The 25508-nt window shown below is 42.6% G+C and overlaps 2 protein-coding genes across 3 annotated transcripts; both read left to right on the top strand.

The window, feature by feature from the left end:
• The first annotated feature begins 959 nt into the window (after nucleotides 1-959).
• Nucleotides 960-12343, top strand: LOC100837189 (non-lysosomal glucosylceramidase). 2 transcript variants are annotated; one of them, XM_003574002.4, is made up of 18 exons: nucleotides 960-1438; nucleotides 1518-1628; nucleotides 1745-1801; nucleotides 1941-2017; nucleotides 2113-2212; nucleotides 3000-3073; nucleotides 3516-3616; nucleotides 3841-3944; nucleotides 4220-4273; nucleotides 5274-5329; nucleotides 5417-5455; nucleotides 5586-5727; nucleotides 5889-6073; nucleotides 7767-7834; nucleotides 8060-8132; nucleotides 9643-9704; nucleotides 9959-11204; nucleotides 11553-12343. In XM_003574002.4, the coding sequence occupies exons 1-18, from the start codon at nucleotides 1358-1360 to the stop codon at nucleotides 11809-11811; spliced, it is 2889 nt and encodes a 962-aa protein (XP_003574050.1). In that variant the 5' UTR covers nucleotides 960-1357; the 3' UTR covers nucleotides 11812-12343. The 2 variants fall into 2 exon arrangements, with proteins under 2 accessions (XP_003574050.1, XP_024316776.1); XM_024461008.1 differs by lacking the exons at nucleotides 960-1438; nucleotides 1518-1628 and having other exon boundaries at nucleotides 1740-1801; nucleotides 2097-2212; nucleotides 11553-12027.
• Nucleotides 12344-21000: 8657 nt separating this feature from the next.
• LOC100836882 lies at nucleotides 21001-24946 on the top strand. The gene is made up of 4 exons (XM_003574001.4): nucleotides 21001-21249; nucleotides 21339-21416; nucleotides 22676-23519; nucleotides 24594-24946. Exon 3 carries the CDS (start codon nucleotides 22689-22691, stop codon nucleotides 23484-23486), a length of 798 nt encoding a protein of 265 aa, XP_003574049.1. The 5' UTR covers nucleotides 21001-21249; nucleotides 21339-21416; nucleotides 22676-22688; the 3' UTR covers nucleotides 23487-23519; nucleotides 24594-24946.
• Nucleotides 24947-25508: the final 562 nt, after the last annotated feature.

The raw sequence follows: 25508 nt of genomic DNA, 5'->3' as shown, positions 1-25508 counted from the left end.
CATATGCTTTGCCGGCGATTTTGGCGTCGGCAGTGCTCCCCCATGCCGGTGCAAGGGAGAGGGAGTGCGTGAGGGACGAGGTGGCGCCTTCCATTGTTGCCTGCCTGCTTGCGTGTGCTGTGTCAGGGACGAGGTAGAAGACGACAGACGAAGGGGCCAGGGGCCTGCCTAACGGACGGAGCTAACGCTAGGTTGACTTGCTAGGTTGACTTTGTCAACTCGACATGTGGGCCTGAGGTGTCAGAAATGAGTTTATGCGTCTCAAACGACAGAATTAGTGTTACGTGCAAAAACTTGCCTGAAACGCGGTAGTTCTGCGCAAAAATTAACGAAAATTGTGGTTTTCGCAACAAGTGTCCAATGTGGTGGTTGCGCAATCTTGTCGGTTCGGACACGGTGTCACCACTTGTCCAGCGTGTCACCACAGTGGCACCGGCAAGTGGGCTCATGTCAGGTTTTCAATCAAAACGTGCTCAAGTCGTAAATTAGTGTGTGAGTCCAATCGTCCAAAAAAATGATGGTGATTTGATTTTTTTAAATGTGGTTTTTCTAGAAGTTGCCCTAAATGTGATGGTTTTGCATAATTTTTTCTTATTTTATTGACATAACACAAACATGTTACCAAAGAAGCATAGGTTCCCAGGAAATGAAAAAAAAAATACCCACATGATCTTTAAACAACCCTTGTCACTTCTATAATTCATCATTAATCCGTCCTAAATGAACATGCTTTATTTACAGGTAAAAGGTCGCATTGGAGTTCAAACATGTCGCCGAGACTGGAATTCAGCGTAGATCCCCGTTTGAATTTGGAACTTTGGTTTTTGGATAATCCCCTTTTGCCGTTTGTTCTATTATTCATCTGATCTGAAATCAACGAACATACTCCCCTTACAGAAAATCCCAAACGGAACTGCTACCGCCACCCATAAAGCGCACACCGGCGGCGGGTTCACACGTAGCCACTTCCTTCCTCCCGTCCCCCTTCCAAAAGTTCAGCCTCCGCTTCCCCTTCTCATCATCTTCCTCGCTGCTGCTTCTCCCCACCACACCCGCGAACACAGCTCAGCAGCAGCAAAAAGCACACGACAAGCACGCGCGTGAATTCCACTCGAGGGTTTCGTTTCGATTCTCGACTTCGTCGTCGGCCGCCGCAGCGAATCGAGGCGCTGAGGGGCGACGGGGGCTCGGATCCACGCGGGCGCAAGGGCTCATGAGGCGGCCTGCTACCTGTGGATCTCCTGGTTTCACCGCAGCATCGAGTTCAGGCCTCTGATAGGACCGCGGCCGGCGCGTGGCGGATCGTACTGGGGTGAGGAAGTAGAGGTTGTGGCACTAGAGGACGGGGTGGGGGGAGATGGTGAGCGGCCATCTATTCCACTGTCGTAAGAACTCGTGGCCGCCGGAGGAGTACGTGGGCCGCAGCGCCTTACAACTGGTAAGACGAGCTGGCGTCTCGATCGCGGCGGATTTTGTTTTCTGTGCTCTTGTGGTGATTCGTTTGCGGATTTTCGCAGTTGGACTTAGACGGCGCTGCTCCGCCGGAGCAGGCATGGCGGCGGCGACTGAACAGTCACGCCAACATACTCAAGGAATTCAGCGTCACCTTTATGGAAGCAATGAAAATGGTATCGTACTGGGATTTGGTCTCATGTGTCGGGTTCTTATGGCGTTTGGTTTCTTCACCTGTCCGATTTTGTTCCCGTAGCTGCTAAGTTTTTGCCTTGCAATGCAAAAATTTCAGATGAGCCTTGGGGTGAGGCTTTGGTCATATGTCCGTGAGGAGGCTTCCCATGGAAGGGTAACATTGTCTTTAGTCTTGCACATATTTGTGTCAAACACTTGCAGAATGGTACCATGGACCGTTCAAAAAAAAAAGAATGGTACCATGGAGATTGTCTCGTGTGGTGACAGAATAGAGTCTGTTTTTGTGCCTGCAGAAAGCTCCTATTGATCCATTCACAAGAGAGAGCTGTAAGCCATCAGCTTCACAGGGTGTACCGCTCGGAGGGATGGGGTATGACTGCTCAAGCTGATGTTTCTGTCATTAGTCATTTTTTTGTTCACATCGTACAGGCTTTAGATTTTGATATCAGTACATTACTTCTGCAGGAGCGGTAGCATTTCAAGAGGATTCAGGGGAGAGTTCAAGAATTGGCACATCATTCCTGGTTTGTGTGAGAATTCGCCGGTCATGGAGAACCAGTTTTCTGTAATGCTTTCATCTTATCTTGATATTATCAGCTAACAATAACCCTTAGTTTGTTGTTGCTTGCAAAGTAATTTTTATTTTATCTTATCGTAAGATACTGATGCACTACGTTGTTTGGAGCAATACTGTATCTTGATGTATGTCTTTTACGTTCTGACTTTTTAGTGCCTCAGATGCTCAAATCACTACTTCAAAATGTTGTGATGCCCACCCATGATCTAAGCACCGTTTTTTATTTGTTTCACTAAATCCCCAGAAGGGACCTTTTTGGCTTTTATGTATTTCTTGTGTTGCTGCCACTGTGCTCTAGTGTGAAATTACAGTGTTAGCAGTTTATGGGAAGGGTTGTTGAGATAAGATGAAATTACCTCACCAAGTCTTTCAATGGATGTACATAGAAAACATTCTTTTGTGGATTACTTGTTGATAGCTGGAAAGGGACACTTTTTTTTGATCCTCAGGGACACTTTCTTTTTCACTTTGTAAATTTGTTTGCATTTTCTTGTCAGTAGCTGTATACTACTCCCTCCGATCCTAAATTGTTGTCGAAATATTACATGTATCTAGACGCTTTTTAAGAATAGATACATCCATATTTGGGCAAATTTGAGTCAAGAATTTAGGATCAGAGGGAGTACTATAGTATGAGTTTTTTTTTGCATGTAGATGTAGAACAACTATGTATTCACCCTTTTCCTTAGTGCTCTACTCTCAATATCCTTGTCTCATGTTTTCTCACAAGTATGATGTGAGGCATGAACTGTTCCTAAACATTATGCTCTTCCAGATTTTTGTATCACGGGATGGGGGGAATAAAAAATGCTCATCGGTATTGGCTCCTGGACACCATGATGGTTTAAAGTAAGTCCTTAGCCTGTTTTATTTTTTAGATGTGAGCAAAGTCAATCCTGTATCTTGCAAAAGTCTCTGCTTAAGCAAGTATCATTGTACAAATTTCTTTTTTTCCTTTTTGTAGTCCAGGCTGAATTTAAAAAAATATTGATTCAACTTTCTAGCTAAGCCAGTGTATACCTTATTTTCTTGCAGCTATTCTTTCGATTTGTTTCCTCTTTTTTCGTACCCTTTTGGAATGTGTTTGGACAGATCAACTTGCTCTATTATGTCAGTCGGTTGTATTTTTAGTTTTAATCCGTTAGTCAAGAGCCAACAATATATCCCGTAATGTGATGCAGGATATAGTTATTGAATTGTCTGCTGCTTGGTTATACAGGATAAGATTATGTTTTGCTATGTCATGGCTTCTGCAGAAATAGTGCTCTTGTGATGTCTTCCATGGTTTCAGGAAATATAGCGACTCCGGAATTTCATCATGGGACTGGAACTTGAGTGGCCAACATTCTACCTATCATGCATTGTTCCCTAGGGCCTGGACTGTTTATGATGGTATGACACTGGAGCTGTGGGTACATGACTTGCATCACCAAGAGTTCTTGCTCCATTCTATTTTGTTTTGGAAAGTTTGTCTACCAGTGAGCTGAAGTAGTTAATTATATTATTGCCAAGCCAGCCTATGTGTTGAGTGCAGAATGAATATACTTTGTGGGTCGCTATTTCTTTAGCTGACAGCTGTTTCAAACTGAAGGTTGTGAAAATTTCCATGAATGCAGGTGAACCAGATCCAGACCTTAAAATCTCATGTCGCCAGATATCACCATTCATACCTCATGATTACAAAGAAAGCAGTCTTCCTACATCTGTGTTTGTGTACACTGTAAGTGACTTACTTTAATTTTTTTAAGCTAAGTTGGCAACTGCAGTAGGTGTATTCTCATAGCTTCTTATATTCTATTTCCCAACAAAGTGTGTTCTATTGGATATATGTTGTGAAATCTATTTCGTCAACTTCAGACAAGGTATTGGCCTATTGGGCATGCGAATTCCAATTGAGTAGTTTTTATATATGTTTCACGCATCAAGATGTTCTAAATACATATAAACCTTTTCGATGCAGTATACTTGACCATTTTTTTTGTATCTTATTTATAGCTAGTGAACACTGGGAGAGACCGTGCAAAAGTAAGCCTGTTAATGACATGGGCGGTAAGCATATGACTAAAGCTTCTGCATAATATTAGCATTACTTGCATAGTTGTGTTTTCACTTTTGCGTTGTTGGGCTTCAGCTTTATGGCCCATATTGCTTTTGATGCCTTGCATGCCAATGCTAATTACATGGAAAAGCGATATGATAACCGCAACATTTCATAACAAAAGGGGTGGATAGTGTCAGCAATCTTGTCGTAATTCGTCATGACTAAGAGATAAGAAGTAGGCTGTGCAATTCCGGATAATTTGAGAAAAGGGGTTGTAAAGGGTAATTGTCTAATTGATATCATGTTATTAAGATATAAGATGTGCAATTAGGACAGAATTTTCCGTTATTCAACTTAATTCTTGAGACGTAGATTGGATTGGATGGCTAAGATGGTTTGATTCAGACCCTACCTCATGTGCAATTGGGACATAATTTTCAGATATTCAACTTAACTTGAGCCGTAGATTGGATTTGATGGCTAACATGGTTTGCTACAAACCCTACCTTGTACATTTTGTTGGTATAGAGGTATAGATGAAAACTGCCAGACATGTCAAGTGCCACCCTGGCAGTGCTTTGTTCATTTAAAACAAAGTTTCTGTGCGGCGAGCTGATTTCTTGAGTTTGATGTAGAGGACAATAACTGGTTATATAGCTTCTATCACTAGGGAAATATCCAACCTATTTGCCAAGTTGAGAGAATGTGGAAGTCAAATCTCATTGCAAATTAAATTTATGATGTACTCCCTCCGATCCGAAATTGTTGTTGAAATATTACATGTATCTAGACGCCTTTTAAGAGTAGATACATCCATATTTGGGCAAATTTGAGACAAGAATTTAGGATCGGAGGGAGTAGAAGAATGGACAGGTTACTACTGGTTGGTTTAGCTTCTATAACAATAAAAAGTCAAAAACTATTTCTCTAGAAACTCAGATCCCATTTATATTAGGTTACCATATGCGCTTTAAGTTCCTTTTTAGTGATATTTCTTTTCAAACACAGAACTCTATTGGAGGTTTTTCTCATCATTCAGGAGGCCACTTCAATGAGCCCTTCATGTAAGTATGTATATATACGCCTTCGTTAGTGTCTGTTAAGCCTTCTGGAATGATGGTACTCATTATTTGATCTCATCATGTGTTCAGTGGGGAGGATGGAGTGTCAGGAGTGCTTCTGCATCACAAGTGAGTTTCAAACCCTCTGCTTTTAACTGATGATATCTACTTTGTGGAACCTTCTGCGTTACGTTCCGCATCTACGATGCCCTAAAAAATGTTACACATCTACAAGCTGACAAGCTGCTATATGCTGCAGAACAGCAAAGGATAATCCTCCAGTTACTTTTGCTATCGCTGCCTGTGAAACGCAGAATGTGAACGTGACAGTCTTGCCTGTATTTGGCCTTTCTGGAGAAAATCATGTTTCCGCGAAGGATATGTGGGATATCATGAAAAAGGCAATTGCTGTTACCCCTTTTTTCTTTAACATTGCAGTATGGGTGATTTTCATACCAGCTGTTCCTTGCCTTGTTTTCTTATGTACTATAATAACCATTTTATGTTTCCGTATCAGGTTAACTCTTGATTCTTCCTCATTTTTTTCTACACCATTCCTCAGGATGGCCACTTTAATCTGGAAAATTTCAATGCTGGCTGTAGTATGCCTTCCTCTCCTGGGGAGACACTTTGTGCGGCTGTCACAGCCTCTACTTGGGTGGAGCCACATGGTAGGTGTACAGTTGCGTTTGCTTTGTCTTGGTCCTCACCTAAAGTGAAGTTTCAGAAGGGATGCACATATAACAGGTCAGCGTTCTTGTTTCTATACAATGGAAAGCACTTTTGTTGATTCTATTTTACATCTGATAGTCATCTATCTGTAAATTCTACTCATAAAACATCACTTTGCTTTCTTTATTTAGTTGTATGTTCACATTAGATTGAACACAACAGCACATTCCTCGCCAAAAAAAAAAGACCACAACAGCACATGCATTCTCTTTATTGTTTTCATGGGGTTTCATAATGGAATACAAAGAGTTATAAGTGGTAATCCCTCCCTTTCAGATCATAAGGCCTATCTCCTAATTCACACTAACCAAGAAGTGCCTATTTAGGTGTTAGACTAGTGATTGATAAAGCATGTATGCACCCATTTCTTCTTCAACTATTGGTTGATTCCACATAGGGAACCAAAGTTTGCTTGTTTCCTAGACAAATGGGCTTAGAAAATAAAGAGAGTAAATATCACAAAACCCCTAGTTTCTGACGAACTGTATCAGAGAGCTACACCTTTTCGGTTTTTAATCACTTAACCCGTATTCTTGGACAAAACTGTATCGCAAAACCCGTAATCTCGCTGTCAACACGGCTAACAGAGTTACTGACACTGGGGCCCACCTGTCAGCCTCAGACACGAAAACTGGTTTAGCTAGTTTGGTCCGGTTCGGTTTTCTCTCGTCTGTTGGCCCGGAACTCCTTCAGTTTCACGTCTGTTGGCCCGAACCGGCAAAGCAATCGGGGAGCTCCTCGCTGCGAGGCAGGTCGATGGACAGAGGGCTGGGCTGCCCGTAGAGGCCGCCGCGGATGCAGAGCGTGAGGTGGAAGAAGAGCAGCGGCCCAGAAGGTGCACCAGCTCCGTCCTCAGGAGGATCGCTGGCCTGCACCCACCGAATCTCCAGCTCCAGCGAGAACCTCCGCGCGCAGACGCGGGCCAGCGGCGGGCACACCCAGGCGAAGAGCTTGAACCACCATGAAGGTGTTGTCGTTGCCCATGGCATCTTCCCTGCAATAGCCTGACGAGGTCATGGAGACCTGCACGGTGTAACATTTGTCAACCGGCGGCGTGGGCAGAGAGCAGAACTTGCTGAAGGCAGGGTCAAAGACCGGCACGCGGTACAGCAGCTGCTGTTCCTCCTCCTCTGCCGCTGTTGTCCTCTGCTCATGGGACGACTCTCCGCCGGCGCCAACCTGGTCGAGCACCACGACGATGAGCCACCAGGAGTCCACGTGGCGTGGGCGAGGGTGCAGGACAGAAGGAAGAACAGAGCAGGCCCGAACCCACCTGAACCGACAGAAAAATGGGAGAAAACCGAACCAGACCGAACTAGATAAGCCAGTTGTCGTGTCTGAGGCCGACAGGTGGGTCCCAATGTCAGTAACGCTGTTAGCCGTGTTGACAGCGGGATCACGGGTTTTGCGATACAGTTTTGTCCAAGAATACGGGGTAAGTGATAAAAAATCCAAAAGGTGGAGTTCTATGTTACAGTTCGTTAGAAACTAGGGGTTTTATGAGATGTGCTCAAATAAAAAATTAAGATTTTTGAATATGCTTTATAAACTGAAAAGGAGTAGTACTGTGGTATTTGGATAGAAAAAGTGGTACCGTGGTGCCTAACAATTGAATTCGTTTGTGTAATAATATGCACAACTAGCAGTTAGTATGCTGCAATGCCTTAATCATGACGAGAGAACTCATACATATTTTATCATGTTGCAGGAGGTACACTGAATTCTATGGAACTTCTGAAAGATCATCTATTAATTTGGTTCATGATGCCTTAACAAGTATGCTTTCGTGTCACTTGCTAGACTTACTAATTTTGTATGTATTCAGACACAGTTTAGTAACTAATAGTTGCCTTCACAATCCGCCATATGTCGACAACAGAACTGTTGTAATGTTGATAGGATATGTGCACTATTGATCTGTCGGTTTCTGATTCACTTATCGCTCTTTATTTATTTACTTTCCAACTTATGCTGTTGTACGATCATTCCTTGTTTTTTCAGAATATAGACTTTGGGAAGAAGAGATCGAGAAGTGGCAAAACCCCATACTCAGGGATGAAAGACTTCCAGAATGGTATAAGCTTTCTCTCTCGCTACTATATATATAGCTATTATCATCGAGTTGTGTGTTTGCACCTGATACATATAAAGCGTGATCCTGTGCAACTTTGTAACTTGCTTAACTACTGAAAAAAGGGGTCAAGCAAGAACATAGTATTTTATTTGTACTTGTTATCAATGGTGAAAAGTGACCAGATAACTAAAGATGATGCAGATGTTTCAAGTAAATTTGTAAGGACAATAGGGGTAGTAAGCAGGTCCCCGGCCTGGGAATTTGGAAATGACCGTAAATATATTCATTTAAGAATTTCACCTTTGTCTTGAGTTATATGCAGAGCAGTCATCCTACTCCCTCCGAGTCATTTTGGCCGTCTTAACTCATCTTAAAATTTAAGCCATTAACATTCCAAGGCACTTCTGCTCCTTATGTTCCCGTGTTCCATTAACAAATTGGTCCTTTTTTACTCTACGCGGTTTCGCATTAGCCAAAATCATCACCTGTGCACTAAAAGGGTAGTAGTGCTATTTATTGTGAGTGAATCTAAAAATAAAAGTACTCCCTCCGATCCATATTAAATGTCGAAATATTACATGTATCTAGACGCTTTTTAGGCATAGATACATCCATATTTGGTCAAATTTGAGACAATTAATATGGATCAGAGGGAGTACTACTGTACTAGTTAGGTTCTGACACAAATCATCACAGCCATCCAATCTAATCTAGTAAAATATGCCTTAATCGAACATTTATTCCCTTAAGGACACCAGATTAATTACTCTTACAACCTTTCTTTTCTATGAGTTCCACAACATATCTCTCACTCATTAGTCATGACTCTGTTATTGGCTATTACTGACCTTATTTGTGGCTCCACTTGATATATTGTTGAAAAAATTATGTTGATGTATCCTTTTCTAATTATTAATATTAAATTGTGCTAAGTTCACAATTTTTTAATAAAATAAACTTATCCATAAAGATGTTCTAGAAATACAGACTTTGGAGATGTAAATTATAAATTGCACAAAAACATGCGTTGTGCGTGTTTGAGAAAACAATGTGCAAATTTAGGAGTATATTGATTAAACTTAAGAGGAAAATAAAGAAGATTACCGAAATGACTGAGGGGTACCAATGTCACGCGACTTGTTCCCTTAGTTATTGTGCTCGCCTGTTAATGACCTACACCGTCACTCAGCGATAGTGCGGACATAGTTGACCGATCATGTCTGCCTTTTTTCTCGTAGCACTGGCAGACTAGTAGATATTTCTCATCCTCTATTTGGTTGCCCATCACCAGGGTTGAGTGCATACATGTATTGCATTCATTGTAAGCTGCCTTCCGTGTTAGGTGTAGCAGACTGATCCCCTCCTTGATGTCTTGGTGCATGGGTTATACATGAGAATGTTGTAGAAGGTCTATGGTACTATATCACATGATGTATTTCAGTTTGTTCAAACAATGCTAGTTAATGTCTTAATTTCCTCTTAAACTAACTAGTCGATGCCTTATCTGCAGGTACAAGTTCACCCTTTTTAACGAGCTTTACTTTCTGGTAGCTGGGGGTACTGTTTGGACAGGTATGCTGTATAAAAATTTGTGATGGGTTTAGGCTTCTTAAGATGTCTAGCATATTGTACGAACTAGATTACATAATGATGGTTTGCTCTTTTCAGTTGCACTATTCCTTTTATTCTATTCTATATTCTATTTCAGGATTTATTCCTTTTATTCTAAAACTGCTTGCAAGAGTTCTGTTTTAGTATCTACATCTAGTCCGGCCCTTCCATGCGCTAGTACCTGTCCTTACATTTTTTTCCTTTTGATCATGTAGATGGTCAACCTCCAGCGATTGATGAGAAAACAAATCCTGCTTCTAACCAGCAGAAACATTCAAAAAAGCCTATAAAAGATACCAAATCGGAATCTGTTAAAGATAACCTTCCCAGGCCAACAGCAGAGCAAGTCTTTAATGGAGATGACCTGACTAATGGTGGACCACAGATGCCAGAACAAACCAATGGACTTAGGGTGCAAGAACCAGTTCCTTGCATACACTCCAAGGATGGCCCTGAAAATGTTGGGAAATTCTTGTACCTGGAGGGAGTGGAATACATCATGTGGAATACATATGATGTGCATTTCTATGCTTCTTTTGCTCTCCTTGATTTATTTCCCAAAATAGAGCTGAGTATTCAACGTGATTTTGCTGATGCTGTTCTGTATGAAGATCGCCGGAGAGTCAAATTTCTGGCTGATGGTACCTCAGGAATCCGCAAAGTCAAAGGTGCTGTTCCTCATGACTTGGGAACACATGACCCCTGGCATGAAATGAATGCATATAACATACACGACACGAGTAAATGGAAAGATCTAAATCCCAAGTTTGTACTCCAGGTATACAGAGACTTTGCTGCCACAGGTGATATGACGTTTGGTAGAGATGTCTGGCCTGCAGTCTGTGCTGCAATGGACTACATGGATCAGTTTGATCGAGATGGTGATGGTCTCATTGAGAATGATGGATTTCCTGATCAAACCTATGATGCTTGGACCGTTCACGGGATTAGTGCGTACTGTGGTTGTCTCTGGCTTGCCGCACTTCAAGCTGCAGCTACAATGGCCCATCGCCTTGGGGATCGTCCATATGCTGAAAAGTACAAGCTCAAGTTCATAAAAGCTAAAGCAGTGTATGAGGCTAAGTTATGGAATGGATCTTATTTCAATTATGACAGTGGTACAAGCAGCAATAGCCGATCCATCCAGGCTGATCAGCTTGCAGGACAGTGGTATGCTGCATCGTCAGGCTTGCCCCCAATTTTTGACGAGCACAAAATAAGAAGTGCTCTACAGAAAATATTTGAATTCAATGTAATGAAGGTAAAAGGAGGACGGATGGGGGCTGTAAATGGTATGACTCCTAAAGGGAAGGTGGACGAGACATGCATGCAATCTCGGGAAATCTGGACTGGTGTTACATACGGTGTTGCTGCTAACATGCTACTCCATGGAATGGAGCATCAAGGTTTTATCACCGCGGAAGGAATATTTCTTGCTGGGTGGTCAGAAGAAGGCTATGGGTAAGTGCTGCTTTTATACATTGTTGAGCAATCTAATAGTTCACAGTGGTGCAACTTTGATAGTTTGATTTAGCTTTGGCAATATTTTGTTTTCTAGTGCTTCATGTCTTCCATGCTAAGGATTCCTGTCAGTTCCATCTTAAAACAGAAATTGGATGCTGTCGGTGGTTTTTCCATTCTATTACCGCTTGCTTTGTGCCCCTATTAATCTGTCTAGTGTAGCTCTGTAGGTAGCTGTTACTTTGTGCCCAACAACTTGCGACGCTAATTGCTCGCAGCAATTTTATGTTTCATGATCAAATACTATTTGTTACAAGTTATAAGACATGATTTCCTGTGGTACTGCAGGTATTGGTTCCAAACACCAGAAGGATGGACCACAGATGGGCATTACAGGTCACTGATATACATGCGACCTCTTGCTATCTGGGCGATGCAGTGGGCATTATCGCCCCCAAAGGCGATCCTCGAGGCACCCAAGGTAAACCTGATGGACAGGATACACGTATCCCCTCAAGCAGCCCGAGCAATCAGCGAGATAAGCATTAGAAAGATTGCGCCTGATAACAGATGTATTTCTAGCTCCACGTTCCAGTGTGAATGCTGACCACGGGAAGAAGATAACATGCAACAACTGAGTTTATAACTTCTTTTGATGGATTTTCCTTGGCCCCCGCCAAGGTCCAGTGGGGTTCAGGGGGTTTTCCTTGGACAATAGGGAAAGCAAGCGTTAATCTCACAGCTCGATGGAGCTCTTGTTGTATAATTGTACAGTAAATTGTAAAATCACATCATCGGAGAGTTTGCACATCCTTGTATCCGATGTCTGAGCGTACCAGTGTTATCAGTTCACTGCATAGATTACAGAGAAAGGTACCCCGCCGTCCTTTATACAAGAATAACTGTGCTAACGGATCTGTGACTGCATGACTTCTGGAAGAAGGTTGGAAAAGAGCAACAGAATTTTGCATGAGATACAATCTTTCTCTAGAAACGTCACGAACTTTGTGCAACGCGCCAACGCCTGTATATCGGATCCATCAAATTTTGTCTTTTGGCATGAGATACAACCTTTCTCTAAAATTCTTAATACCTTGTAAACGCTAAAATTCTTATGTACGTGCTGTTTTGGTGGATCACTCGGATTGCCAAGTTGCATGTAATAGTGATTCTGAAAAAACTGTCAGTGCACTTCATATTTCTTCCTTCACATATGAGAGTCGGCCCGAAAGTGAGAGCTCCCATGTTTCCCATCCACTCGGAAAAGGCCTCCAACATCTTAGAATGGATTGCCAAAAAAACTGAGGTAACGCCACCTCCAAAAATTAATAAGGGATTTATAACGGGAGAACGTGAGTGCTGTGGCCTCCTCGCGCGACGCCCGCTTCGTCGTTGAGTACACACGGTGCTACTTCCTCTTGATTTTGTCATTAGTTGCATGCACGTAAGGTGCATTCATGCAGTTTTAGAGAAAAAGAAACAAAGTTATTTTTAAATTTTAAAATGTTTTATAGCTTCAACCGTGTATCCGAATCATGATCCGTTTGCACCGCTAGATTTGTATCGACGAGGGCTTCAAAACTAGATCCCACTCGGGTGTGTTTCGACAAACTTTTTTCGGCATCTTAAGTTACTGGGGGATAATGCAAAAGTTATCATTCTATTTTGAAAAAAGTTGCCATGTGATGACTTGTTACTAACACAGTGGCAATTTCATAAATTACTGGATGGCAACTTCATATACTATGAGATGATAACTTCAGTGCATAAATGACGATCCTATTTTCGATGAAGTTACCAAGAAATATACGGATAAACCATTCTAAAACATAGATCACACACTAACTTTGCATGCATGCATGTACATGCAAGTAAAACTGCGTGTCATTTAATTGTTGATTAATATAAGAAATTGTAAGTGATCTATAGCTCAGGCTATCTATCCGTTTCATATTCCCATCTCATTGTTTCGAACTTTTTTGTTACCGTGCGCTGATACACAAGTTACCAAACTACTTCGAAAGAAGTTACCACGTGAACTATGTGGCAACTTTATTATCAACAGGTTGGCAATTTTAGTACACAAACTTTAGTCTTCTTTTTTATGAAATTACCACGTGGCAACTTCATATATTACAGGGTGGCAACTTTATATATTAGAAGTTGGCAATTTTTAAGATGAAAAAAAGCTGTCGAAAGATATCAATACGGGATCTGGTTTCGAAGATCTCGTCGAAACAAAGTTAACTGTGAAGACGGATTGTAAATCGGGTATACGGTTTGAGAGATATAACATTTTAAAATTTTCTTTTGCAAAAACATAAAAAGACATGCATGCATGCAGACTCCGCGGTGCCTCCGCTCTGCTGTACGCGCTGACCTGCTAACGCGGGCACGTTGGCGCCCTATTTGCGTCCAAACTAATATCATCAAGGAGAGAGAGAGGAGATGGTAATGGCTAGCTGCTGTGCTAAAAAGACCGTTGCGTTGGGCAAGCAGCTGTGATGACGGTTAGTTTTTTTTGTAACGTGGCTATCAAGTGCTTATGACAGTGTATGCGATACATGTGTGATGTGACGTGTGTAACTGATTAGAGCAGCTCTAGATACTGAAAACCAGCGATCCGAACTCCTTTTTCGGTTTTGGGCAAAAAATGGGACATACAAGAAACCGAATAAGGCCTGTTTATTGAAAACCTAATTCGGTTACCTGAATCGGCCCATATTATTTCCCTATATGTACCTTTCGGAAGGGCGAGTTCGGATCCACCGCCGCGGCCCCTTCCGCCACCCTAACTCCGAATTCGCCGCCCCTTCCGACGGAATCTTCGCCATCTCCGACGAGTTCGGACCCCAGCAGAGCCGAGATGGTTCTCTCCGATTGCCGCGCCGTTTCCCCACGGGCCCGAGCAAACCCTAGCGGCAGGCGAGGTGGACTGGACGACGAAGAGGCGGCACACCGTCGGTCCATCGGGGCTTGGCGGCACAACACACCCACAAGTGGGAGAGGCACCGGCAGCTTAGCCAGGATTCCGGGCACCGATACCAGCGGTACCTAGCGGAAGAACCCTAGCGGCGGGCGCTTGGGCCGGCCCACACGGCCGGCGCGCTCGGGAGGAGGAGGAGGCGGCGGAGAGCTCCTCCTCCGCTTCTCGCCGGCGCATCCCGAAGCCCGAGGCGGAGAGCTCCGCCTCTGCTTCTTGTCGCTGCATCCGGAGAGCTCCGCCTCTGCTTCTCGTACGACGAGGTGGCGGCATACGAGGCGGCGAGGCTCGACTCGAAGCAGTCGGCGACGGAGGAGGCTGCTTGGAGGGAGGCTGAGTTTGAGGAAGACCTCACGGAGGCAATCCGTCGCTCCCAGGACGACCAGTAGTCCGTCCGGCAGCTAGACGAGGCTGCGCCGACGACGAACTTTATTATTATTATTATTATTATTATTATTATTATTATTATTATTATTATTATTATTATTATTATTATTATCTATGTTTGTTTTTAGTTCTACTGTAGGAACTGTATGAACAAGTCAGATGAAATATGTATGTTTGTTTCTCGGTTGATCGAGGTGTGAATGTGTTTCTTCAAAAGTTCGGATTTCAGATCAGGTTCTGTTCTGCGCAACGTTCTGTTAAACTGAAATCTGTAATTTAGCTAATCCGAACTCGGCCAATTCAATCGGTAACTGCTAGAATTGCTCTTAGTAATGTTTTACGTGAGGATATGTGTGCATTGTCAAATCTTTTGCAAGAATTTCAGCGAACTGTTTAGTCAGCATTTCAAAATATTATTATTATTTGCATAAACATATATAAATAGGAATGCCTAGGGCTTAGTCGGCTGAGAAATCATATTTCTCAGTCGACCGGCCAGGTTGCATGTGTGTGTGACGTCCGTATCAGTGCATGCATGCATATGTGTGTGTGTGACCGTGTGTGTATGTTTTCCAGAGTTTGAGATCACCATTAAAAAGCATGCGTCCTTATATTAGCACAAATTCAGTCCCAATTTATATGCGACAAAAATTTAAAACAGCGCTAAATACTTGAAATTTGAAAATGACCGATCCTGGCGAAAGCACACTTGCACAGCACATCCAATGTCACGGTGAATGAAAAAAGGCAACAAAAATAATAACAATCATTTTTTTTAAATTGCAGGTGAAACATTATGCGTGTTTCTAAAAATTGCAGGTGAAACTTTATGCGCGATTCAAAAAATTGCAGGTGAAATTTTATGCCCGGTTCTATAAATTGCGGGTGAAAGTTATGCACGATTCTAAAAATTGCAGGTGAAAATTTATGCGCGATTTGAAAAATTGCAGGTGAAATTATATGCCGGTTCTTGCGGGTGAAAGTTATGCACGATTCAAAAAAAATTGCAGGTAAAACTTTTCAAATTGCGGATGAAAGTTTCTAACTTGGACTGAAATTTTTGGAATGCAACTCGTCCGAAATGTGCAGATTATCTTATACTTCTATTTTACGTTAGTGCACATATACAAACTTGAAAACAATTAGAAACCAAAAATAGAAAAAAAAGGGAAAAGGAAAAAAGAGCGCAGGAGATTCGAACCTGCTTCCTGCCCTAGGGAGTAGCATCAACGAACCATTACAACAACCAATTGTTCGTGTCTTATGTTAGTTGTTAACTTATTTATCTATACTTCCGCGTCGACTCTGATCCCTAGCAAAACCGATCGTTCTTTCTTATATATAAAACGCAGTGAACTTCCCTACGCGTCATTTCTATTACTGCATGAAGATAGTTATGTACAAAGGGTATTTACAAGATAGCAATAAAATAAAACCTGATATCAACTTATGATAAGTATGTTACACTTGTCTAGGTATGGTGGGATCATTTTAAACATTTCTTCAGTTCACAACCTGTTCATACACCCACTCGTAACAACTCCTAAGAACGTGCGTACACACACATATCCTAACTCTATGAAGATTTCTGGGAGGCTGGACAAATCCAATATGAATACAGGCACAAACCCCCTCCGCCCTCCCAAGAACCTGTCTGGACTCCTATAGGAGGTCGGACGCGGTGAAGATGTTGGCCGCGATGATGCGGTGGCGGCGAGCCAGGCGACCACGCCTTCACCGTTATGCATGAGTATCTCCTTCAACTTCATCTCCCCTCTTCTCTTACCTTCCGTCATAATCTGCTCTCATTCTTTCACCGGTTCTTGATTTTGATGTTGCCGAAGGTCCCCCTATCTTTCCTCCAGCTACGCATTAACCGCTTACTCTTCTGTTATTAGTTCTCCCTACTCCCAAATGCTATCACCATGCAGAATTTTGGAGCAAATTTGTTGCATCGAGTGCAAATTGTAACATGAAAAAACAAAGTATAACTTTGTACTAAATTGCCGGCACTTATTATGGATCACAGAGAGTACAAACTTTCTTGCTGGCTGGGTGCAATTAGGCCATGGCCTTTCAGATGAAGCATTATTCTGAATAAGGTCATATGTAATTCGCTTTAGAAAAATCAGCCTCCTGAATTCTTATTAGCAAAACATACGTTTTATTTTCTAGCACGATACTCCCTTGGATTGTTTTCATATAGGTTTAATGATATGTTGTGCGTTGGTACAGGACATTGCCACTTTCTTCAGGAAAATATAATATAGGGGCCTGCATTGAAGCTTTGGGTAGACATGAAAATAATAAACCATATGCACCCTATGTATTTTCATTGAGTTTTTATGTATATGAGTTTGGTTACAAAGAAGTGCAACACATGCGAGCAACCAAGACGGGCATACGATCAAAAGACATGTATTCTATACTTGATTGGCAACTCAAAGGAGCACACAAGTAGGTGTCTGCCAATTGCATTAAATTTTAAGAGGGCATTGTTCATGCAACCTGCCTTTATATTTAGTACCGTGTCGAGTTCCAACAAACACAAACAACATTTTGTTTGTATACTTTTCCGTGAAAACGACATTTAATTTTCTTATATGTATATTTAGATCTCGAGACATACAAAATTTTAAACATTTTTAATATTTACTTACATTAGTTAATCCTAAATAAAGTCATTTTTTAATTATATTCTTCTCAAACTATTCTCATGTGCATTACATTTCAACCCGCGAGGCATTATTAGTATTAAAAAATACAAGTAGAATCGCGTTTTTTCTCTCTCATCTGTGCTATAGCGAACCGACGAACCCGAATGAGGGGAGAGCACGAGCCAAAACAGCAGAAGCAGCTTCTTCGCAGCCATGGGCTTCAGCCCCATCCTCGCTCCGTCTAGATTAGATGAGATCACAAGCGAAGGAGATTTTTTTTGAGGAAAGCCAAACTAGTATACACATATCATTCAATATTAATTTTAGAGGTAAATGCACCGTCGGTCTATTAACTTGGCGTGTATGTGTAGATTAGTCACCGTACTTGCGAAATGCTAAATTCAAGTGTTATAACTTGGCACGTATGAGCACGTGAGGTCAAAAATACGAATTCGTATGTTTCTATGTTGACGTGGACTAAAACAATTCGACTTATTTAAACAATTGGACGTATTTACAAAAAAACACCTTAAATTAAGATGCGAGGGGTTAATTGCAAAATCACGACGAATGAAAATAAGAGGTTTCATTTTCTTCGTCCTCCAAATCCATAGCCTCAGGCCGTCCCAGGCCCAAGGCGGCTGACCTCCTGCAGGTTGCAGCGTGCGACCACCGTCTTCACCAGCCCCGGCGGCGCCTCCGTTCCTCCCGCGCCTCCTAAAGCTCCTCCGCCGCATCGCGTCGACCTACATCTCCCGTCGCAAGTACTGCAAGGGCGGGCAGATCCCATCGGAGCTGTGCGTGCCGGGGAGAGACAACTGAGCCTGACGAACAAGCTCCTCTCCGGTGTGATACTTGCCCGCACCGGGCTCCTATCGGAGCTCTACTACCTCGACCTCTCTGCCAACCGCCTACCGACAGCATCCGGTGACGCTCTTCTGCAACTGCTCCGCCTTGCAGTACATGGACCTCGCCAACAACTCCTTCGTCGGCAACATCCCCTATGCCGACAAGTGCCACCTCCTTAGCCTCCGGTATCTCCTCCTCTTCAGCCCGATCTCGCCGGCGATTCCCAACTCAGCGGCACTTGAGTGGGCCGACCTCGAGTTCAACTAACTCCGCAGCATCGTGTTGGCCTACATCTCCCGACGCAAGTAATGTAAGCTCAGTGAGTTCGTTGCCGGCGTTGGGCCCCATCGTCGGAATGCCGGCCACCTGCTCTGGAACCTCTACCTCCTCTCCTTCACCGCCAACTTCAAGACGAAGTCGCTGCAGCACGCCTTCTTGGCGATGCTCGCCCGATGGCTCGGCGACAGCACCGATGTGCCCGCCGTGGCCACAGCCACGTGTTTGAGGATGTGGTGAAGAGGATGTGTTCCATGTTGAGACTAGAAGAGGAGGGGCTATTTGCAAACATTACATGGCGGCAAAACCTACAAATTCTTATTTTTGACCTCGCGTGCTCACACGTGCCAAGTTATAACACTCAAATTTAGCATTTTGCAAGTATGGTGACTAATCTGCACATACGCGCCAAGTTAATAGACTGATGGTGCATTTACCTCTTAATTTTATGGTTGAAAAATATATTTTAATCAATTTGGTTTTATTTTTTAATAACTTTTATATTGTTGTGTTTTTAACATTCAATATTTGAACAAGTGGATTTGTATTAATTTTGGGGTCCAATTTGATAATTGAAAAGCTCGTAAGCAGTCTACAATATCTAGGTCTCATAGAAGTACGTACAAGGCACCGACAAATATATAGTTGTACTATTTAGGAATGTGTCAGCCAAGATATGCATACATGTTGTGATAGTTTTTGTGCTACGTATCTTTGATGAATACAATGTTTTGTTTAAGGATCTAACACATAGAGATGAATTATCAACTTAGGTTTTATAACAATAAATATAAATATATAGTTACTAGCTAAGTGACTTTGCGTTGCTGCGGTCTTCACAAATAATTTATATTGAAAACAGTTGTATTTTGAACTATAGTTATCCTCTTACTTGTTGTCTTTTTCAGAACATCTTAATCGTTGTTAAGATCTTGTTGCCGATTTTGGGCTAGACCTATTAATTCACGTTGTTGATCTTGGGCCAGACCCATTAATTATGTTGTGATGGTGATAGATTTGTGGATGAACATATGTGAACGGACACTAGCGGATAGTTATTTTTTTTGCATGTATGTTTTTGATGATATTTGTGCTACATAGATGTAAATTATCAACTCAGATCTTTATAACAGTAAATATACAGTTATATTGCTTCTAGTAACATCTCCATACTTATACACCAAAAAAGATCAAGTAAATATTTTCCATTATAAACAAGACTCTCCTCAACAAAGATATTGTTACATTAAAAGCAGTACAAGAAGTATCAAATAATGCATCTATTGTTTATGTAGATTTTTCCCGTGTGTATAACACAAAGACAAATAAGAATAAGTCAATCATTATAGTTATTCCGCTACTAAACTTTGTCAAAGGATTTTACAAAGGTGAGAAAAATGGTAACAACTCATGCAAAAAAGATATAGTTGCAAACAGTATACAAATCAAATATCACCCACTCAAAACAACGGGAACATCAAAATCCGAACTCATCAGCTAGAACTACATAAGCTGAAACATGATTAATTAAAATCTCAAATCATTATAATCCATATCTACTATCGTAAGTAAGATGACATGCATGTAAGGAAAGATAGCTGAGGTAGCCGGTCTTTGCATACCGTGTTGTTTTCACCAGGCGAAATCATGTCAAGACGCCACACATATTGGGACCAATCATTACCGTCGAGGCGATGCTTAACCTACCCTCATCGTTGTTGCTTCCTACGACGCAGACACTGTCCAAATCCTTCATCGCCGTCGCTACTGCTCATGATCCGTAGTTGAGATTAGTTGAAAATTAGTTTGCTCATCAGAAACGCAAATGCAAATCTAGAAGGCCCGTAGAAATGGACATCTAATAAGGATGTATTAACTTATCTTAGAATTTACCCGAATAACAAACAATTCATGCGCAACAGCTGCGGCATCTAATGCGAGTTCGTATTTTTTCCATGCAAGTATTTTCTATTTAGAAGCAAATTAGGTACTTCCTCCGTCCAACAAAGGATGTCTCAATTTTGACTAAATTTGAATGCATCTATACACTAAGTCATGTCTAGATACATCCAAATTTTGACAAACTTGAGACATCTTTTGTTAGACGGAGCGAGTACTTTAATTGACTCTCTGACCAAATTGGTGCTTGTGCGGGATGTGATTACAAAGAGGCCGAAGTTAAATTTGAACGAGTCAGATGCGGTTTACCAACGAGGTGCATCTCAAGAAGTCGGTCATAACAAATCTTGTCGACTGCAGTGATATTAATAGTTCATATGACTATGCCTAAGTGTAAACTATAGAAAACTCTTCAACTGCATCACCATAATTCACAAGAGGTCCAACTCTTTTTTTTTTTAGGGAACAAGAGATCCAACTCGCTGCTGCCAAGTTGAGTGGAGTGTGTGTTGAAAACAACGTTGCAAAGAAATCTGTTTGGTACAGCTCCACTTCACAGCTTTACCACTGAAGCAGGTGAAGTTATCCAAAACGCTCTAAACTCCACGTCCTAGGTGAAGTGGAACAGTATATCCTTCTAATTCATTTTACTGGAGTTAAGAAATGGATGCTTCACCTGCTCCACTTCATCTAAACTTGGACTAATTTACCCACCAATGCCATTAGTGATTCCGGAACCGTTATCTCCTCAGCCCAGGCCCGACACCTCTTCGTCTCCCTCGCGTACATCGACAGGAGCTCCCCCATGGCGACTCGATTCCAACCCTAGCTGACCCGGCCGCCGCCCGCATCTCCGGCGCTCCCGTCGGGATCCATCTCCGGTGATCCCGCCCTCGTTCTCCCGCGAGCCCGCCCTCGCTCGCCCTCGCCCTCGCCCTCGAGCCCGCCCCTGCAAGTGATTCCGCCGCCACGGGGATTCGTCGCCGCCACGGAGGTAAGAACTTCGCCGTCCCCCTCCACCAGACCCTAGTCACCGTTCCCACTTCTAGGACCCCTAACCTCTGCTATTCCCCAATTTTCCAGGACATTGCCGCCTGTGAACAAGGCTTTCTTCCCGGCCTCTGATTCCTCTTCTCCATCAATTGCGCCTGGAATTAGAAGGTAAAGGCGTTGTTCTTTTGTTTCCTCTTACCTGTTTCTCTCATCCTCTCATGTATGTTGTGTGCATGAATTTGTTTGGTCTTGTACGTATATCACAATGCAATTTGATGTGATAACAGAATGGTATTTCTGTAGTATGGTTATCGGACTATGTCGTGAACCTATAGTGTAAGAACACTTGTTTTGATGTGAATGTTAAAACATTTTGCGGGCTGCTCGTATGGCTTTTTAAAGTGTTGTGATATGATTATTCGTGTTCAAAGCTGGGTTATCAAAATGATTAATTGATGCGGGTTCATTTTCTAAAGCAAACAGGTCGTGTGTTTGATGTATGTACACAACACGGGAAGCACACAAAAAAAAGTACGTACATGCAAAAAATCGATCAGCTAGCAGCTGTATTCATCGGCCAGGTTCATCAATTCGGTCCTAGCACCAACAGACGAACCAATCTCGTACATGATCGATCGATAGTGAAAAGAAACAATAAAAATGACAGCAAACAAGGGAAGGGGTAGTCTGGAGCTGGCTTGTGTGCCAAACACATTTTTAGGTGAAGTGGAGCTGAGGTGGAGTGGAGTTTAAGTGAAGTGAGGCCCTCCTCCGGCCCACAGAGACCGCAGTGACATTGTCTATTTCCTCATCTTTTAACCATGGCTTTTGAAGCGTTTATTCTTCAACTTCTGCTTCTGTTTTTTTAACAGTACCATCTTCTTGCTTCTGTTTTGTTTAACAGTACCATCTTCCTGCTTCTGTAATACTACATGGCTACTCCGATTGCTGATGTACATTGTTTTATTCGGTGGTTCACATCAAAAAATTATATGGCCATGTCTATGACAAAATTGGGGTTGTAGCTGCCGAATCCACATGCTCCACCAAGTCCACCCCTGTATGTTAGCTTCAATTTTATCACAAATAATGAAGATATTACATGTTGATTAGTTTTTAGTACGTATTAGTAATTCTGAAAAAAGTGAAGAGTGAACCCAAAGTATTGAATCGGTCTGGGCGAAAACCACACTGAAACCGAAATATTTCCTGCTATTTTCGGTTACCATTTGTCACTAACTGAATACAAAAGCATCGAACTTTACTGACCGAAATTTCAGTTTCTGCCGAACGCCCAGGACTATTGATGATTCTGTTCTGGTAGCTTTCTAGCATGCTTAGGGATAGTAAAACTGGTTTTGGAATTAACTGCCAATGAAAACTATGAGCATTCCAAAACTTAATTTTTTTTGTGCTGATTTGTGCAGCAAAGGTGGTCCAATGGCTTCAGGTGCTCCCAGTATCATGTTTCGACGTCTTTTCAAAACCCTTACTGTAAACCCAGCATTGGTGTCTGGCATGACCAGCCAGCATCAGCAGCTGCAACAGCGTGCACCAGTGAGTGGCACATCCAAAGGCAAGGCTAAGCTGAAAGCAGGCCTGCCTTTGAAGCGTAACGTCATAGCAAAGAAGGGCGGCACGGCTTCCACTGGTGGGGGTGGTGGAGCTGGCCGTGGTCGTCGGGAGGCCATTGAGCGTATTACTCAGATTGCAGAATCCTGTCTCAATTCCCCTACTCCTCTACGTCACTTGACCCCCAAGGAGCGTCTTCGCGAGGCAAAACGGGAGGAGCTTGGACTTGTCTCCAAGGAACGGCAACGTGAACTTGACATCGCCAAGGCTAAAGCCAAGTCCAAAGATAAGGGTGGAGGTGACGGTGGCCGTGTGCTTATGGGGCCGCCGGGCCTTGACTATATCAGTCTAGGTCTGGTAGATGAGGAGGCCATCCCTGAATATGAGCTGACAGTTGAAGATGGTCGGCGTCTTGCCAAAGAATACAGCCGTGTGCTAATGCGACGGCACCGTGCACGGCAAACTGCAGAATCAGCACTTTTGAGGCTCAAGAATGAGGCCATCGCTGCACTCCCTGAGAAGCTGCGAGCTGCTGCTATGGTTCCTGACATGGCACCGTTCCCTGCAAACCGGTACATGGCAACTCTCACACCACCAATCGAAGGGTATATTGAGAAGGTGCGGGATGCTGCCAAGAAGTATTCGGTGAAGGAGAAACTTCGCTGAGTTTTATTCGAGGGGGGAAAGAGTCGATATAAGGTACTGACAGTTTTGGACACTTTCTTATGCTGCATTCTTGGCATGTCTAGTTTTGCGTAGTTTCTATTATGTTGGCCTTTCATAGTCAGATTGCTGTTAATAAACTGTCAGAATTTTACTCGATGCCAAAATTGTTGCTTTTTTCCACCTCGTTTAACATAAGTAGCATGTTAATGTCCCGCCATGAGTGTTTTGTGTTCAGTGCTAGTAATGTGCCTTGGCCCCTTAGAAGATAAATTAAGTAGACGATAAATTAAGTTTACTTCTAGGATCCAGTAAGGGCAGATATAGAGGTATAGTCATGATGGTGAGTCTTTGTTTGTGCTAGTAACCTAAATAATTTCTCTTTTGTTACACAAATTAGTTTGGAACTTTTGCCACAAGATTGCTCCACAGAAACAAAATCTGCTCAGGTTACTAAGCTGAAAGTTGAAGCTGAGCAGGAGATTTGTCATATAATCCAAGCTGAACAAACCATATGCTTCCATATTCTGTATATCTGGCATTCAGTATATATACACTACTCCCTCCGTTCCAAAACACAACTCATATAGATTTGTGCACTTGGACCAAGGCAGCTCTCGTTTCTAGTGTCTGACCACTCATATTGGATTAATAGTAAATGGATGTGAGTAGTTATTGGCCGGGTGCGGGTACCAAGAGAAAAATGAGGTGTGTTGTGGAACAAATGAGAAAAATCTATATGAGTTGTGTTTTGGAATGGAGGGAGTATACAGGAAACCCACATATACTAATCTAGCATCTGTCAATCCTTCTAATCCACTGTCCTCTTTTATCTTTGCCTACCAACTACTCCCTCCGTTTCATATACAACTCATATAGATTTATGCATTTGGACCAAGGCAGCTCTCGTTTCTAGTGCCTGGCCATTCAAATTGAGTAAATGAGTGTGAGCCGTTATTGGGCGGGTGTGCGAGCCAAGAGAACAAATGAACTTTATAAGGGAATGGAGGGAGTAGCGGGATGCCTGATGATTGTTGTGTCATGTATGATTCCTATTGGTTCCTTCATTTTCCCTCCTAACTAGGTTTGTTTTCTCAATTGCATCTCCAGGTACCTGAGCATGTGAGCTATGATGTGAAAGCAGCCTCTGTAGACTGGCATAACGTTTTCAATTAATTGGAAGCTTGGTGATCTAGTCAGACCCAAGAGCTGGAAATCCTTTGTGCCAGATTATCCACTATGTTTTGTTTTCTCGATTTAATTATATGAATGGCACTTTCTGCAGCTGGTAAATGTTTCTAGTTTTTTCTCCACTGGATCTAGGATGCATGTTGTTACAGCTGTAACTTGTGTAATAAGAGTGCTGACAATGAGAGAAGAATTTGCGGCTCCTTTCAAATGGTGCCTGGGATGCTTATGTCTTCCATTTCGATCTTAGGAACTTGTTTCGCTGTTAAGTTTTCCTTAAGTTTTCTTGGCCTTGATGGCAGTACAGTTCTGTACTAGTAGGAGAAGGTATTATGTTCTCCGTGCCCTTTCTACTCTGAATCACTGGGCAACCTAACGGAGAACGCACAAACACCTACAACTAGACCAACCATATAGCCTCTTGTGGAACCACGCCCGGAGCTTTTCTAGATTGGTACAAGAAAATTGAGATCGTTTTATACAGAGGTGCAGAATAATAAGTGCGGAGTACATCAGAGCTATTGCTAGATCAAACAACCCGACTCAATTCATGGAATTCTTGGACTTGTAGGATCTGCTCACGGCGACCACAGCCTGGACTGGAAGCAGGTGGCCAAACATGGTAACGGCTCTAGGATGCCAATGATGTTTACTCTGCAGTCTCTGCTAGCATGGCAGCCATCTAAAGTCCGATGGCGGATGCAGAAGCAAAGTGTAAGATTTTCTTTGTAAGATTTTCTCTTGATTGGTCCTCCACGAGCAGGTCCTCTCCGCAGACATGGTTGCGGTGCACAGGGGACTCCACTACTAAATCGCATAAAAACCTGTCTTATTTTC

The sequence above is a fragment of the Brachypodium distachyon genome, chromosome 3, assembly GCF_000005505.3.
Source record: "Brachypodium distachyon strain Bd21 chromosome 3, Brachypodium_distachyon_v3.0, whole genome shotgun sequence".
NCBI classification, from domain to species: Eukaryota; Viridiplantae; Streptophyta; class Magnoliopsida; order Poales; family Poaceae; genus Brachypodium; species Brachypodium distachyon.
The sequence above is the reverse complement of the archived record's forward strand: the minus strand, read 5'-3'. Positions and strand labels throughout refer to the sequence as shown.